This window comes from Notamacropus eugenii, chromosome 3 (assembly GCF_028372415.1).
Source record: "Notamacropus eugenii isolate mMacEug1 chromosome 3, mMacEug1.pri_v2, whole genome shotgun sequence".
NCBI classification, from domain to species: domain Eukaryota; kingdom Metazoa; phylum Chordata; class Mammalia; order Diprotodontia; family Macropodidae; genus Notamacropus; species Notamacropus eugenii.
Window position 1 is genome coordinate 450,156,074 of NC_092874.1, and position 18,053 is coordinate 450,174,126.

At 32.8% G+C, this 18,053-nt stretch overlaps 1 protein-coding gene across 1 annotated transcript in view; it reads right to left on the minus strand.

The window, feature by feature from the left end:
* Positions 1-561: 561 nt before the first annotated feature.
* The window catches only part of PPP4R2 (protein phosphatase 4 regulatory subunit 2), a 54,760-nt gene continuing 37,268 nt past the window's right edge, over positions 562-18,053 (minus strand). The window contains exons 3-9 of the mRNA XM_072598659.1: positions 15,753-15,923; positions 7,106-7,199; positions 6,112-6,149; positions 4,442-4,516; positions 4,067-4,210; positions 3,115-3,419; positions 562-2,935 (exon numbers count right to left, since the gene is read on the minus strand). Coding sequence (XP_072454760.1) covers positions 2,619-2,935; positions 3,115-3,419; positions 4,067-4,210; positions 4,442-4,516; positions 6,112-6,149; positions 7,106-7,199; positions 15,753-15,923 — 1,144 coding nt within the window. The 3' untranslated portion in view covers positions 562-2,618. The remainder of the gene's footprint in view (positions 2,936-3,114; positions 3,420-4,066; positions 4,211-4,441; positions 4,517-6,111; positions 6,150-7,105; positions 7,200-15,752; positions 15,924-18,053) is intronic.

An 18,053-nucleotide genomic window follows, 5' to 3' on the forward strand; every position in this document is an offset into this window, starting at 1 on the left:
ATGTTGGAAATGTACCAATTCCTAAAACAGATCTGTCATATTATTTAGAACTGTTATTTTTCTATCTCCTGAGTGCACCTTTTCAAACTTAAGAAAAAATCTCTCATTCCCTGATAGTTCCCAACACCCTTACAGCAGCTAGACAAGAAGCCTCTATCCAGGTTTAACCACGGAAGTATCTGTCCATCCATCCTAATAAAGAAGTACGAAATATTCCATAAGTAAACCCAGAGTATTCTTCAGTTAACCTTGTGTAAACAGCAACAAATTTGATCTATGATCAACATTTGAAAGCTAACAATAAACTAAAATTTAAAAAGCATATCTCTCATACAGAGTTAGGATAGCATTTTATACATTCATCATTATTTTACTTTATTTAATAAAGAGATGCATTTACCCTTGCAAAAACAGCAATTGCAAGTTTACAAGTTCACAGACCACAAAACCACGTTGCTAAATTTTAAAACTTAAAATTGACAAAGTAAATTGGTTATAATCATTACATTAACAAATAGTCCATGGCACTACAACTATTAAAATAAAAATATCAAAAGGTCATAGGTGCTTAAAGAATAGGTTTATTGACAATATTTTCACAAAAATCCTAAAGGAAATTCCAAAATTCCTAAACTTAAAATGTTTAAAATTTGTTCTCATTGGCAAAATATCCCTTAACAAAAAAAGTAAAATTTTACTATGAATGTCATATTTAACCTTGCTTCATTTCAACATTTTGAACGTTTATTTTTTATTAAACACATCTGCAGTTTGCAATTTTGAAAAAATAAAAAAAATTTACAAAGTTTGATTTTCTTTTCTCTCTGGGAGACACTAATCAACGTACAGTGTTTTTCTGTTTGTTTTTTTAACTATCAAACATTCTTAAATATATCCTCTGGCTGCTGTGAACCTGACAGACAAGACAGTCAGTAATAAGTACTCTACAAATATAGAAACTGAGCCAAATTATTCGGGTGTTTTTGTAAAGAAAATTTAAACAGACAAAATCCACAACCTGTGTTTTTCCCCAAATCATTCGTAAAGCTTATGATACGGTATCAGAAATTGCATCAACTTTTTAGCCCATTTGTGTATTTCAGGCATCTGAAACTAAAAAACAAAAAAACAAAAAAAAGTATTCTTTTGTTTTGATAAAAATGTACTCGAATATTTTATAACATTAATATTTATTGCTTTATATGAATACTGTATTGAAAGCCCAAGCATTCAGTTTACACACAGAAATTATACAATTATATACCGCTTCACAAAGGCAGTGAACACATTACAATCTACAAAATCTACTTTACAGAAATTTAAAAATTCTAAATATCAAAAAGGTACAGTTGAAGAAACAGGTATAAATTTGGCAGCCAGTAATTTTGACTGGGAAGTTGCAGCTTGCATGACTTTATGGGAATCTGAAAACATTTGAGTTGAGCAGTAGTTGTGCTTTGCGCTGATCTGAAAAATATAACACTGGCTGTCGACTAGCATGTTCAAAAATATTTAATTCACTTCAAAATGTCATACAAATTATGTTGGTTTCTATGCACCCCTAGAACTGTCAATCATTTAGCTCAGGTACATTACTAAGGTAATATATTAATTCCTCCAGTACAATGGTCTATCATACCAAATCCATTTGCATACTTTCAATAATTTAGAAAGAAATGTGTAATATTCACAATGTTCGTAGAAGCAAGCAAAAGGTCAAGTAACCTGCTCAGTTCTTCTGAGATGTTCTCACATCAGCTTCATAAGCATTCACCCTATAAAATATTAAGCTAATGGTTGAAGACTGTTCTTAACATAAAGCAAATTTTTTCATAAATAAATGAAGTCCTTTTAGTCAGGCACCTCAGAAGTATACAAAAGGGTTGTAGTTTGAACAGATTTCTTGGAATGTGTTTAACCTGGTATTTTCAACAGTGTTAAAGATTTCCAGGGTTTCATAGGGGCCAGATTTTATTTGAATCATTCAGAAGTGAAAGAAATTGACTTCTGAAAGAGGTGAATTCAATTATTTCCAATAGAAAAAGTATTCACTGTATTCATCTCTTATAGAAACAGAAAAATAGAACATTTTCCCCCTTAGAATAGTATATATATATATATTTATATGTATTTATGACTTAAGGTTCCATTGTACATAGTCAAACAATAAAATCTGGAAACCAGCATGAAACCCTATAATTCACATGTTAAAATGTTGAAACTATGACCAAAATATGAAAACTGCTAGAGCTGTCAGAAATAGACAAGACAAAAAGCTTTCTTGCATATGTATAAACTAAATGTGGTAATCTCCAAAAAGTTTGTCAAAATTATAATTATTACCTTCCAGTTTAAAAACTTTTATTCTAAATTAAAAAAAAATCTATACACATACCACTGATTTGACCAGACCAAAAAGTCAGCGGTAAGCAGGACCTGAAGGAGCCAATATTCACAGTTCTTACATATAAAACTCTTTCAGGATTTATTCCATGAAGAATCATATCTTACAACCTGCTTCTCTTGTAAAACTAAAGGTCCACTTTATTACATAAAAGTTTTATACAGTGGAAAATCAGGGCCTTATGTAAAATACTGCATCTAAATGGGTTTCATAGTTAGTCTTGCTCCATAGGTTCTTCTGCAATGTCTGTGGCCTCCTCACTGTTTTCCATTGGGGATTCTGATGGACTTTCTCGAGCTTCCCCAGCGCAGGTCCCTAACTCTTCAGTCTCACTGCCATCAGCACCACTGCTTACAGCTCTTGTATTTTCACTGTCTTCAGAATGCAGATCCTTGTCTTCCTGAGATAGGACAGATTCCTCCATCAGATTACTCTCCTCAGAAGTCTCTTCACTCACAGTTAAGGCCTCATCAGTCTCTTTTTCTTGATCCTTTCTCTCTGGAGTAGTTTCTTGTGAGGTCACAAAAGATTCTAAAAGTAATCAAAAGTTGCAACAGTTAAATTTGTATTTTCAAAAAATTCTACCCCAGTTAAAGTTATATTCATCTATACAATAGACCAAACAATATCCTGAAACTAACTCTGACCAGAAACACATTTAGCACCAACGCTGAAATAAAGGTATGTGAATGCCCTCCATTTCTGAATACCTTCTTCCTCCTCCTCCTCATCCTCTTCCTCCTCCTCTTCCTCTTCCTCTTCTGTACAGCGCTGTCTGCCAGAGTTGCTTCCTCGGTCTTTATCCTGAGACGCAGACAGTGTTCCTGTTTCTTCTACCACAGCTGAAGACATCTCACCAGGGGGACTCTGCTTGGCTGTGTCTCTGTCTTCATCCTCTGTGTCAAATTTGAGTCTTTTTACCTCATGTCCCTCAGCTTCCACAGGGTCCTCATCAGAGTGTTTATTTTTTACAGGACTCACTTGGGTGCTGTCCAATTCAGAGGCTGATGAATCACTGTGTAAATTTTGTAAAAGCTTTATTAGGCGATAATATATTTGCCATCTCCACCATATTCTCGTATTTAAGGTACGTCCTTTTCTACTATTCTGCTGACAAAGCTAATTTATCTGGTAACCAAGGAATCTAGAAACTCAGCATCTGAGTGACAATGGGTCCCACTTTTTTAATCACTTTCTCCCATCTACACCTGGGCCAATTATTATGGGAACTTCCTCTGCCTATTGCTCGCCTTCTTACTGTTGATTTTCTCTTTTGATATGACAAAAGATAAAGGAAGCAAGTTCTTCCTTTCTATTTCCTTTGGATATGTCAGGAAAAGTCTATCCCACATGATTTCAAGCCTTATTTGGAAAGACTGTTTTCTTTTCCAAGTATATTTTTTAAATGGCAAGTATATTTTAAACTTTATAAATACATGGAATTACTCAAAACTTGGCTCTATAGGTTACTGTCAGAATATTCATTTGCTCCAAACCCCATGTTACAGGCTCAGGTCAGACACTCAGTTCAGAGCTGATCTCTTTCCTTGTTTTGTTAACATCTTACATCTGTGCATTTAGCACTAACAACATTAAACTATACTGGAATCCAGTGGCAGATTAACTTTGGTGAAAACACAGATATATAAAATATATACAAACCTGTGGGTTTTTTCCTCAGTTAGTTGTAAATTTGACTCTTTACCTTCCGTGTTCTCAGGCAAACCATTTGTTGTCATAGGGGCTGACAAAGAAACCTTTGGTCGGTTTACTGGTCTGGGAGTTCCAGGACCATTAATGTTAGACCTATAATAGAGCATGATTATTGTTCTGATGAAAACTAATCCTTCCTCAGATATGCACAGAAACTCCCCAAAAAGTAACATGCTGAACATTTTGTCTTCCAAGTGTACATGTCAAGAAATAAGTTTTTCTGTTTGCTATTTTCCATTCCCATTAGAAGCCTATGTTTGAAAGGATAGGGCCCACTCCCAAAGTGGGAAAATGCTGTGTCTTCTGTCACTAAAACCAACTTACCTGTCAGTGTAACTTGGTGAATTTCCAGGAAACATAACACCATTCATCCGGTTTAAGCTGTTAGAACTGTTTTTCCTATGAGAAATGAAAACATTCTACTATATAACAAAATGTTGAAATTCTTTAATTTTGGTAATGAAAACTATGTTTTCTAAAAGAGGTAGAGGGTTTTTGTGTGAGTCAACATTTGGCTTTAACATACTAGGAAAAAATGTGTCCTTATTTCTCCCAAATGTAATGACATGGCTTTACAATGGTTAAGGCTAAAGGAAAGTCTTGACTAAGAGAAATAATTTAGGGAACACAGGAATGACAAGTGAAAAACTGCATAGTTTATAAGTTAAATCCTGTTTTACTAACTCTAAAGTTGAAGATTTTTTTCATATCTTCTTCCCCCCCCTTTCACAAATTCCTTTCTTTGAAAAATTATCTAATTACCCATGACAAATTCTAACCTAAAAAGTCAAACCAGCAAAATCCAAGTTACCAGAAAACTGAGCTGTCTTCAACTCTCCATCCTGGGACTTAAGGTCTTATGGTACTAGTATAATTCCATTCCAGTGTTGAAGTTTTGGAGTTAAATTAGCAATGTCATTATTATAGACTTATTCATGCCCTTACATTGCTGGAGCATTTCACTTTAAAACTGCTATGATCCAGAAAGAAGTTTGTAAAGGGTAATGAATCTATTCAATAAATCTAATCAATAAGTTTTGATCCTAAGGTAGAATATTTCATGCCAAATCTTAAAACTTTAGCAATACTTCATTCATAAAGCAGACAGCTAAGGTTTATGGTGTTCATTACCCAAACTCTAATAATCACCTGCTCTTAATCCTAGGTCAACTCACACTTTAAATATTTTAATAACTACATTTCAATATATTAAGCTTCCTTTGCAATCTTATATTTTATGTTATACATTTAAAACACAACAGATCTACATCACACAAAAAATGATAAAAGATCCTTTGAATTAAGGGGGTCCTGGAATAGGGGTGCCTGGGTTTAGGGAGGGCTAATTCTCCTCAAGTTTCACAAGCAATACTTCATCTTTCAAACCTTAAGTAAATCAAATATAGAGACTCTGTCCTTTAAGATGTACAAAGAAAACATTATTCTGCCTGCATTGGGCGTGTCTGCCAAATTACAGGCAACCCCTTATCTGTGAGACACCAGCAAACACACAACATACAAGCAGAGCAAGTGAAATACTTGATCCTCCTGGTCTTAGAACTCTTGGTTCAGAAACCAAGAAATCTTCCCTACACTAAATAAATCCTAAACTCCCATCTCCTTCAATTCCTAAATTAGAATCTTTGTAAAGTAGATGTTCATAGAATACGGTTCATATGTACTTCTATTATAAAATAAAGAGTAGTTAAAGGACCATAAGCAGCTTGGGAGCATGAAAAAAAAAAGTTTAGAAAATATATGCTAGATCAGATTTTGCTGTAATACTACATACATTCATAAGTCTGAGATTTTATATATGTTTAACCTACTGGCACTGAAAATACAATTCCAGTAATGCCTACCTTTCTGGTGGGAAACATCACAAAACAAAACAAAATCACCCAAATTTTAATGAGGCAGAGATGGGAACAGAAATTCCACAATTCTAAAAAGAAAGTACTTTTAAAGCTTACTGCAAGAATTTTTATACTTACTCTGAAGATGGATACACACAGCTAACAACCATCACATTCTGCAATAACAAAAATTGGTAATTTAGTACTAGAATAAGACCACATGATGCTGTTTACTAATTCTTATTATCACAACCATCTTGAGGTAAGGTCTTTATTCCTGCTATTTTACTAATGAAGAAAATAAGGTGATATATAAAGATATTAATCAAAACCCCAAAGTCAGGGCCAAAAATCAAGCTTTTCCCCAACCATAACAATCACTATAATTTGTTTCTTGGAAACAAAACCCATCAAATTTTCTTACCCTAAATATTGCCAATTTCTACTAAAGTTCTATTTCAATGTTCCATCATGGTGTGAAGGTGACTCTAGGTTTTCAAAGACTATGCAGTAGAAGACAATCTCTGGCAGCTCCTACATCAACCTAGAAAGGCATTGATGGAAGGAGTATTCTCAGCAGTAAATCATGGATCTTTTAATGTAATGAACACTTTGGAAAGTCTAACACTGGTGGGGGAAATGCTGGCACTGAAGTCCTAGAGTGGAAGATAGGGCCGGACAATAAATCTCCCTGACAGAAGAGGAAAACTGATAGCACTGCTGAGTATAATTCCCCTCAGTCTGGGTCTGATAAACCATGGAGAAGGAGATGGGATGTAGGGATGTAAGAGTAGGAGGGAGTAGGGTCATGATAGAAGGAACTAATAACATGGAGCCCCATAAAAAAGCCTCAAATTCTTGTTATTTTAGAGGTTCTAATGGGACTAAATTTAATTCTATGTTAATGAGAAATTTTAAAAGATCAATTCTTAATATATTTGATAATCTGTTCCCAAATAAAGTTAATATTGATAAGGATTGACATATTACTACTAGCTATAACTGAAAAGTAAAATAAAAGGATAATTTTAACAAACTCCTAACAAAACAATTAGATCAAATCTCTCTCAAGGTCCCTTGGTCAACCCTATTTTTCTACAGATATATTCCAATTCAATTAGGGAAAAAATACCTTTTCTACTCCTCTGAGAAATTTGTCTGTTCCTGTATAGTTCCTCCTTGGATCTGTTAGCAATTCACAAAGTCGCTGAATAGTAAAAGGAATACTGTAATAGAATACAATTTTATAATTAAGAAATTGTGCAGTTAATGTGTGAGAACTGTGAGCATTAACTTAAAAATTTCACTCATACAATGTCCTCAGGTAATTTAACATAGTTGTGGCTTTTAGTGATGGTATTCAAAATGATACTTGTCCTTTACTTTTTCAAAAGGTGAACAATTCCCCCACCCCATCTTCCTTACCTAAAAGGAAATACACACTTAAATTAACACAAAAATTAAAAAAGTATTCTAACTCAAAAGTAATTTCAAGACATAAGGGTAAATTTAAGGATTATTTGAAATATAAATAGTCCTGTACATACCTCACAAGGTTATTGTGAGGATCAAATGAGATAACATACGCAATTTAGCACAGTGCCTCACACAGTAGACATTTAATAAATACTTATTCCTTTCTTTTCTTTCCTTGAAGATCAAGGTACCTAGCATTAAGTTTTATATTTTCAAGTTTTAAACAAGAATTTTTAAAATTATCAAAAGTAGTCAGTCATTTCATTCTATAAATTCAACTCGCAAGAGCTCTTCTGCAAGAGTCTAAGAAAATTGTATTTTTCTATAAGATAGGCTTTAAAGGTGAATTACTCGACTGTAAAGAGTGTAATTTCAAATGGAATTATTTCTTCATACCTAAAAATGTTTTAACAGTATAATTATGGGCATATACCTCCCAAATGGAGAAGAATCTATCTGTATGCCCAAATTAGCAAATACATTCCAATATTATTTGTAAGATTACACTAAAACACCTAAGTCCTACACCAAAGACAGAACTGTCATTAAAGCACTACTTTAACACCTCACCATGGCCAGGTGATATTTCAGGCTTCCTAGGGACTATCCCTAGAAAACACAAGCTTCGGCAAATCTTATACCAAGCTGGAAAAAAATGAGCCTCCCAAATGTATTGGTTATTCTCAAGACATCAACCTAGCTAAAAGCAAGGAAAAGCTCATGACCAGAAAGATAACCAATCGGGGAGGAATTTTGGGGATAACAGCAATTCATGAAGATCATCTATTAAGGGATAAAATGATGGTAATCTGCACCAGTGGAGGAAATATCTACATTCATGAAAAAAAGCACTGATCCACAACTTACTGGAAATACAGTTATATACCAAGTTTTATTTCAACAAGAAACAAACCCCCCAGCATGAGTCCCCTACCACAATGAACTTCTGCTCAGATACTAAGATCTGTAACATGACGACATATTCAATTATATTTTGCCTAAGTACCTAGATAAAAATCATAACACTTACAAAAACCTTGTCCCTTGAAAGTATCTGCTACACACATTTCCACAATTTAACAGTACGTTATCTCATCACCATCACAACATAATGAAAACAATTTAAATCTGAATTAAGACAAGCAACTGAAATTCTGTATCAACATCGAGACACAGGTACTCATCCATACCAAACATTTTAAAGACATAATATCTACACTAATTATTCTCTGAAGGAAATCATTTCAGGTATTACACTCTACTTTTTAAAACAATACCTGACACCTAATTAACCAGACATTGGGGTCACTTCTGGTACACAGATAGGGAAATGATGCCAAGTACTTCCGTTTTCTGAATTAGCATATGCTCTGAACTCAAATACAACTAAAAACTTAACCGTAGTCCAAATGATGAGGCATTATACTGAATAAGTTGGCAATTATCCTTTTAAAATTTGTATCCCAAACATATGAACCAAAATAACAGGCATAACAAAGAGTTTCACTTTTTTGATGGTCAAGCTAATCCTTTATTTTTCTCCATTTTGTAGAAATTGAAGTAACCTTAAAAAATGAACTTAGAAGGAGGGAATGGATAATAAACAGACTAGACAGATAGGTCACTACAACATTTTCTCTCAAAGAAACATTTTAAGGACCAAAAGACAAAGAACTGTTACATTACAATTACCACAAACTGTTTTCCTATTAAAATGTTAAAAGGGGAAATGTTACTAATATTTTTTCTAGAAGTTCTCAGGTTCTGTTGTCTATTTTTCTGCTTGAAACGCACTTAACAGCACTTGCCCATCTGCCCAGAAGATGGCAGTATGTCATTTTTTTCCTTTCCCATCTGTGTCCCAGGGCCAAAAACTTTCAAAGAAGGTTCTTCTTCTACCTTTGGTGCCTTCAATAAACTGACTGAGAAAAGAATTTAAGATACAGAATTAACTATGAAATTATGACCTGCGTTCATATAGCTGGCAATCTTTTACCCAGACATTTATTTCTGCAAGTCAGTGAGCTATGTGAGCAATCCAAATATGCCAAATCTGGTTTAATTATGGAAAAGGCTTGAATACTCCATTAATCTCCATTTAAGACACTTGGCAAAATGCCCTACCCTAATAAACACATTAGATACATCTCTACAAAAAGTTAAGAATAGACTTGCTCAATAATATTAAAGTGGGGCAAAAGAACATTTAGAAAGATAAAAAAAATTTATCAAGTGCCTATTTGTTTGAGGAGGATAATCCTAAGTACTGGGGAAATACAAAGTATTTTGCATAAGAAATAACCTCAGCACTCCAACAAAATTAAAATTTTATTCAAGATTTTTTCAAATGGGGGGATTCAAATGGGGGGAGTGAGAGTATATGCAGTTACAAAAAAACTATAAATAAGAGAAATGAAATTCAAGTTAAATAGCAATTTCATTAACATCTAATTTTTGGAAAATGAATCTGATATTTAAGTCACATCAGAGAAAACAGGTGAAGTGCAAAAAGTATAAATGTAGCCAAAGTAGTATCTAGGAATAATAAGGTTTATCCTAGCATTTATGCACAAAATAGTAGTAGTTCCATCAAAAATTTTAATCAGAATAACTGAAACTTAAAATACTAACTTTGCAATCAAGAATATATAGTTCTTGTTCAACTATTTCTTTTCCACTGCCCCCTGCCAAAAAAGAAAAAAACACACAACTTTCAAATATTTGAGAAAATAATATGCCCTAATAAATTCAGTTACTTTAAATTTCCAGGAAGATTTGGTTCATATATGAAAAAAATTCCTTGGAATATTTGAGAAATTTTAAAATGAATGTTAAGGCCCTATACAAACTCTATAAAAACCCCAAGGTAATTAATTTAAAAATTATAGCTAAATTTACATCACATTAACAATAAAGATCACAGTAACTTACTGAAAAATAAATTCTACCAAACCCAACCCTAGGAAAACTCTTTGTTTGATAAAAGCTCTCCAGTGTATAATATAGAAAAATAAGTACGAGTAAAGTGAAATTCAAAATACCAGAAAACCAAATTAAACTATAAAACAGTAGTGTGGCCTTCCCCCCAAAAAAGTAATAACAGATTGCTAAGAGTTAAATGAAACCAGTCTCTAGCTGATCCCTAACAATAAGATCTCATACACACACACACAAAAAAAACTCCAACACATCTACCAATGTTCTTATGTTTTAAAACTGCAACAGAAATAGTTTCATTGAAAGATGTATTAGTTAAGTTTCAAATCCGAAGCATTCTCAATACGTATAACACGCACTCAGACTGAAAAAACTAAAGAAAAAAGTAGAAATATAAGCTCTTTGATACAGTTAAACTTTGAACTGATTTGCCACTGGGGAATACATGACTGTGCTTAAACAACTACCTTATACATAAGCTTAGCAACAGAAATCTCTTAATACTCAATATGTAACTACCGTACTCAACCAAATTAAAAACTTAAGAACACAAAGTATTTCCAAGTAGGTTATTTAGTCCCCATTATCTTTACAAAATGTAAAAATGAAAATTAGAAATGACTTTGAGGAACTTTGGTTTAGGTGATATGATAGGAGGGCAAGTCAGGAAGCCCTGAATTCAAGTCCTGCATCTGACACACACCAGGTGACATTTCACCTTTCACTGCCCCCAAGCATTCATAAGCCTCAAAGTAATAGTAGAATTGTTAACACACTGGAAATTCCTTAAACAGATAAATAAAAACACATTCTGGGCAAAGCTCCCTACAACAGAATAAAGTAGGCCCTATTATCTATGTAAGAAAGTGTGTCCCTTTCTTCTGTATGAGAGGCAGCAGACCTTCTTCAGGGCCATTAGCTCTGGTTAGCAATAAAAAGAGCAAAGGAACCTCTGGACCAAATGGGAATTCGTTCTGCTTAAATCACATCAGAGAACTTAACAAAAGCTCGTAAAAACTGGATGTGTTTCCTAATCCCTTTTTTTTTAAACCATTCCGTGGGATATTTTGGAAAATACACAAGGAATTAAGCTCCTCTAATAATCTTAGTGAATCCCGAACTCTTGACACTGACCAGCAACTATATCCTGAAAAAGCAAAAATAAAACTCCTATGACATCTGTCAAAGTTTTTCAAGTCAAGGCACTCAGGGCCTCTATGAAGCCTAATTTCTTCTTAATTTACTCTGTAAAGAAAAACATTAGCTTACTGCTAATCTCTCATCTTTCCATTTCAAGAATACTACAAGTAGAGCTAATCAACCTGCCACAATAAACTACACTAACCAACTAATTAACTTTTCCTTAGAAGACTTTATAAAAATCAAATAAAGTCAATTCTCACTTACCTAAGTTAAAGGGGGAAAAAGCACAGTGTAAATAAATGGAATACAAAGCAAACATTTTAGTTACTATTTATAATGGCTTCACTGTTAAAAGCAATTAAAGAGAAAAACAAACTGAATACAATTTCTACTTCTCTAGCTTCACCTCCCACCCAGTGTGACTAAGAAAAAGGAATAAGGAGGAGGAAATGAGAAAGATCCCAAAACAGTTTCTGGACAGGTTACAGAAATCAAGATAAAGAAATCTCACTTTTCATCTACAGTCAAATTTTCCTGTTTCATAAAAAATGTTTACTTCTGGTCATTTAAAAAAAAAACTAATAATGGCATTTTCAGTAATAGTACAAAAATCAAATGCTTTTGTGTATGCTCCAAGATAATCAGAATTCCTATTCTCAAATATGCTTTCTACAAATGCTATATATTCCTTTCATATTTTATTCAATAAACATTTACTGAGCACCTAAACGTACAAAGCATTTAGCTAGGTACTACAAATGGGCAGGTATCAGCATGTCTTAGCAAAAATATTGCCAAATCAACTAGTTGCTTAAGTATAAAAAGGATTCCTGAACCCCTACATGAAAAGAATTTTGGGGAAGAAATATAAAGTTGTAAGAATACAATAGCTACTTTTAAAACAAATCAGGATCATTCACTGAGTGCTGGGAAAGACCCTGAAGATTATCTAGTCCAACTCCATCACTTAACAGATAAGGAGACTGAGGCCAAGGGAGGATAAGTAACTTGCTCAAAGTCACTTGGGTAAAGTGGCAAAGCCAGTACTCAAACCCCAAGATCTCTGACTCCAAATCAAGCACTCTTTCCACCACTTTGCACATGCTGATTCTTGAGATGTGTAATTAGTTTATAGCTCTAAAATAACTACAGGAGAACAAAAATAAAGTACAGATTAGTGGCTCTTTAGGGATGAGCAGATTACATAAATACTATTGTTTCCCATAAAAATATGTGGAGATGCTACATGATGACTGACACGGATATATTGCAAAGAACTTCACTCTAATAGCTAAAAAGAAACTTTCTCAATAAGCAAACCAGAGTTAAGGACTGATTTAAATTGAGGAAATGTATTTTCTTTTTAACTGCTATCAACATGGTTTTCATTCTAGCCATTCAGAAAGCATCTTTCCCTTCCTGTTAATCCAACAAGTAGTATGAACTACTAGCATTTCCCAAATAAAAAACAAGTCAAGAGGCCACAAGCAGATGATTATAAAACTCCCTCAATGTCCGTGGTTTTTAACTTGAGGTCCACAAACTCAGAGTCAGGAGTCTATGAACTTGGATGGGAGTGGAGGGAATGGCATCTTTATTTCAATATAAGTGGTTTCCTAAGTACCCCTTGTTATATGGACCTGTTTTTTTTTTCTTTTGCTTAATGATCTTAAAAAGGGAGAAGAGAAAATAAAAAAGAGAAAAGAAATAGGGAGGGGGGGGAAGGAAAGGGAGAAAAGGGAGAAAGAGTATGTTTTGGGGAAAGAGCCTTTAAAAATTTATCTTACCAAAAATTTTAAAAATATTATCATTGTTGCCTTAATTTCTTTTCATTTGCAGTACTAGTGCTTCTACTTGAAGTGACAGGTAACACAATGATGAGTGCCAAGTAAAACGATTCACTTAACTGACAAATCTTTATTATATCCCAATACTTTACTCTTGTCTTATCTGTTTACTTTCTTCATTAAGAATAGTAACCGTTAGTTTCTGGAGTATGGATAATACTGTGCCTTCCTTATCAAAATTTTAGAGGTGTCCATAAATTAATTTTAAAACATAAGAAATAAAAGGCAAACTTCAGGTTAAAAAAAAAAAACATTTTGCTGTGCAACACAAGCTCACTTACATGTAAAAACAAATAAAAAGTATACATCTCATTTCCAAAGGGAAAGGAAGCATTTTTTTAAAAAACATACAAAAATCAAAGGTAAAAAAATTAATGAATAAATGAATGTGTCATTTTTGAAGAGCAGTGCAAAAACACAAGACTCAAAAACAAATCTCAAGTGTGAGATAACTAAACCACAATGATAAATTTGATTACACTAATAATGCATTAGACAAAAAAACCCTGAAATATTAAAGTCCCTGAAAAAACTTTAATGTATCAAAGATAGACTTTGGTTCTACCTAGCTAAATAGAAAACAAGAAAAAAAAAATGTTGTATCCTTCATAACTCTGAAATCAAATGAAAAGAGGCTATACATAAATCCAAAATATTTTAGAACCTGGTTATGTAGGACATTATTTTAATTAAAAGATAATTTCAGAAATTCAAAAGGTAAGCAGCATTCCTTTTTCCTCCATTATATCCCAGAATTTAACTAAATTCATCAACATTTCACAAATTTTGTGTACATCAGTCCAATTTCATAGCATATGTTGCGTACATATGTGTGTGTGTGCGTGTGTGTATACGTATATATATATACGTATCTTCCAGACATCACTTTGAAATGTTCAAAAAGCAGATTGGCAATAGCACATAACTTAAGTGTAAAGTAAAATTTAAAACATTTCATCTAATCTCAGTTTTTAAGAATCACAGTGATATAGTTTGGTGAACTTGAAGTGCTATAAAACATAAATGCTCACATTTTTTACATAGGCAGCTACTTCAGGAGAAGTTCATCTTCTAATTCATAGTTTTAGTTGGTTCCTACTTTTGAAGGTATTAAAACACTTTCTATTTTCTAATGTAAAAATTCTAGTTTAAAATTCAAGTAAGTATCCTTACTTCCAAAAGGGTTCAAGTAAACAGAGGTTTATGGACTTACAATATTATAAGTTTTCATTCTTTTTAGAGATATATTTTCAAGAGATAGGGTTTTGTATCCCTTCCCATCTCAAACACCTCTGCCCACCCAAAAGTAATCTGGAGATGGCTTTGAAACAAAAAACAAAAGATGATTAATGAAAACACATAAAACAGAAAATTTAACTAACATCATAAGAGTTCCGTGAAGGTCAGTGTTGTCTGTAGACAAACTCTCAACACTGTTTACTACCTAAAAACATTAAGGACATTTATGCTCCATCAATCGTCCTCATAGATGAAATACCTTTCAATGACTATCCTAGAGTCTGAATTTAACAGTTCTGTAACTCATCAAAACTGATATTTTAAAGATATAAAAGAACTACTTGTTTGTTAGTGGTGAATCTAGATTTGTACATTCAAATTCCTAAATATTTTTACTATTTTACAAATTCTTTTAAATTGCTATTATAGGAAATTAGTTAAAATTTCAATACCAAATAAGAGAGAAGACATCCATTTTTCAAAAATCAGCTTTATTTTAACAAAATATGGTTTCAGCGAAACTTCTCACAAATAAATAATATATGTAATGTGCTTTTTAAAAATAAGATTAAAATCTGTCACCTTCCAGCAAAGTTACTCTGGACAATTTTTAAACACAAATAAAATGTATAATATTAACTTTGTTGTAGGGAACTTTTGCAATTTACAAATATATGACTATTGTTACTAAGCTATAAGTTCTATACAAATTATAAAAGCATTAAAGAGTTACAGTACCATTTAAGAACAAAATCCTTTAAGTTAAATACAACTTTAATCCTTCTATTTATGCTGTTTCATGAATACATTTTGTAAAATCTAACTTCATAAAAAAAGGTCACGATGTGTTTTGAGTAGAAAAACAAGGTAACTGCAAATATTTTAAAATTAAACTGTACTTTAGTCAAAAACTACTTATAAGGTAAGACCCAAAAAGATGTCATTAACAGTTGTTTTTAAATCAAATTCATACATTTTGATGTTCATATCAGGCCATGTGAAGTCGCTCCAGGGAGCAAAATCTAGACTTCTAAATGGCAAGTATAATCCAGAAAAAAAAATCAGAAATAGCAAAACTTAATGAAACAGTTAACATTTTATTATGAATTCAATGTTTAAAATAGTAAAAATGCATACCCATTGAATCCAGTGACAATTTTCAGAATTCTTTCCTTCATTTCATCAAAGGGAATATATTCAACATTAGGGTTAGGAGGACCTCTTGGTTCTGGGGCTGACGTTCTGAAATCATCCATTACTTTCTCCAATTTGAAAATAAAATAGCCTTTAAATTGGGACCACTGAATCCTACAAATTTAAATAAAAAAAAAACACCAGTTAAAAATACAGTATCTTTATTTATAATTCTTTTACTCTGGATAAAACGGCATGCTCCAAGTGATTCAACACAAATGCTGACAAAATAACAAAGAGGAAATGATAAAGATATCTTCAAAGACAAGTACAATGTAGCAATTCAGTCCAAACCAATTTGATCAGGTTAGATTGTAGCCTCTAGGGTCCCTTCCAACTCTGATACTCTGAAACTCTGACTTGGTGGTCCAATTTGCTTCAAATCAGGTTCATACTGATCCAAATAATTTTTGATACTTGTAACATCACCAACACAAATGTTTAACAGTACTAAGCATGAACAAAATTAAAAATTTTAATTTAAATAAATTATTTACTATTAAATACTTTAATTAGAAATTTTAAATTTAATGTATGGTAATTAAGGTAAAATATATAATCATAAATTAACTTAGGGCCTGTTTATCACTAAAAACAAGCATGTTTTGTTTTATTCAACAAATGTTTCTCAAAATACATGCCTAACTTTCTTGCTGTCTTTTTTGGCATATAGCTTTACCTCATTTAACAGATTTTTACTTAAAAAGAGTGCACCATGTAATATGAAATCTGAAAATGCACTGAATGCTAATCTACACTGAACTCACAAATCTCCACTCAGCAACCTCACACTGCCGTATCTCTCCTAATTCTGAACCATCTTCCTCCCAACCGCCTGTCTCTCTCTCTCTCAACAATCCCTGAGAGTCTCCTATGAAAGAAGACAAGAAAACGCTGATGGTCCTTTCCTCGAACCAAACATAAAATGATTAATAAAATGAAATGTGCATAATAGAGGTTGAAAAAAATTTTATTTAAAAGTTTTACTAAGCATCTGGAGGAAAGGAATAGAAACAAACAGTTTGAGATTAAACCTATATTCAGAATGACAATATAAACAAAATCTTTCAGTTGCTTTCCAATCCACTACTGAACACTTCTCATAAAGGACAAAGTCACAATCACAACAAAAGTCCATCTGCTTCTGGGTTACCTTGGGCCAAGTCACTTGACCTCACTGTGCCTCAGTTTCATCATCTGTAAAAGAAGGGGAATTGGACTAGATAACTGATATCTTTCCAAATCTAAATTTACATCCTAAGGGCCTCTCCAGCTCTAAGTGCTTGTGAGACCTGTATTTCAATTAATTCTACTAGTTTCATACTGCATAAATCCTAGGAAGTCACTTTATAGTAAACAAGAATGAAAATCAACCAGCTGCTCCAAAAATTTTTCCTTAGCCTATTTTGAAGTCGAAAGGGCCAAAAAAAGGTAATGTAATAAAGTAGACACAGCACTGGATTTGGAGACCAAGGGCATGGATACAAAGTCCAGTTCTTCTACTTTACTCTATGTGTGCCCTTTTGGCAAGTCACCAGACCAAGCACTCTAAGCCTAAGTTGCCTTGTGTTAAAAATGAGGGATCTGGACAAGATTACCTCTAATATCCTTTATAACTCTTGAGTCAATGATACTATGAAATTCTGTAAACAAATACTAAACATATTACAATTTTTGATTAATTTTCATGTGACTACAGATCCTTAATTTTAAGCCAACTTTTGTATGCATCAAGCTTTAAAAAGACTTTTTTTAAAAGAAGAATCTTGTAAGTAAACCCCTTGTAAATGGCAGACATTTTTTATAATACAAATTAGTTTGATATGTTTTATAAATTAGGATTTTTGTATAGATTTTTTTTCATCACAAAACTATCAACCTTTGCATTAAATTATGGTGCCTTCTTTCTAAAAAGCACCAAAAAGAAATATTTATCTAACTCTAAATATCTACTCAGGTATTTTATATGAAGATCTTTCTTAGGGAATCTTACACTTAGCAATTCTCAACAAACATTAAGTTATCTATTACAAAAAGGGCATTTAAAACTAAAGCTCTTATGTCATAAATTCAATAAAAGAACATGACTTTAAAGTACCATTTGTGCATACATAAGTGTGTATGCACACACATATATCTAACTATATTCATTACACACACACACACACACACACATACACACACACATATATACACTGGATATAGTCAGAGGCAGTGTGAAGTCAAGATCTGGAACATACAAGG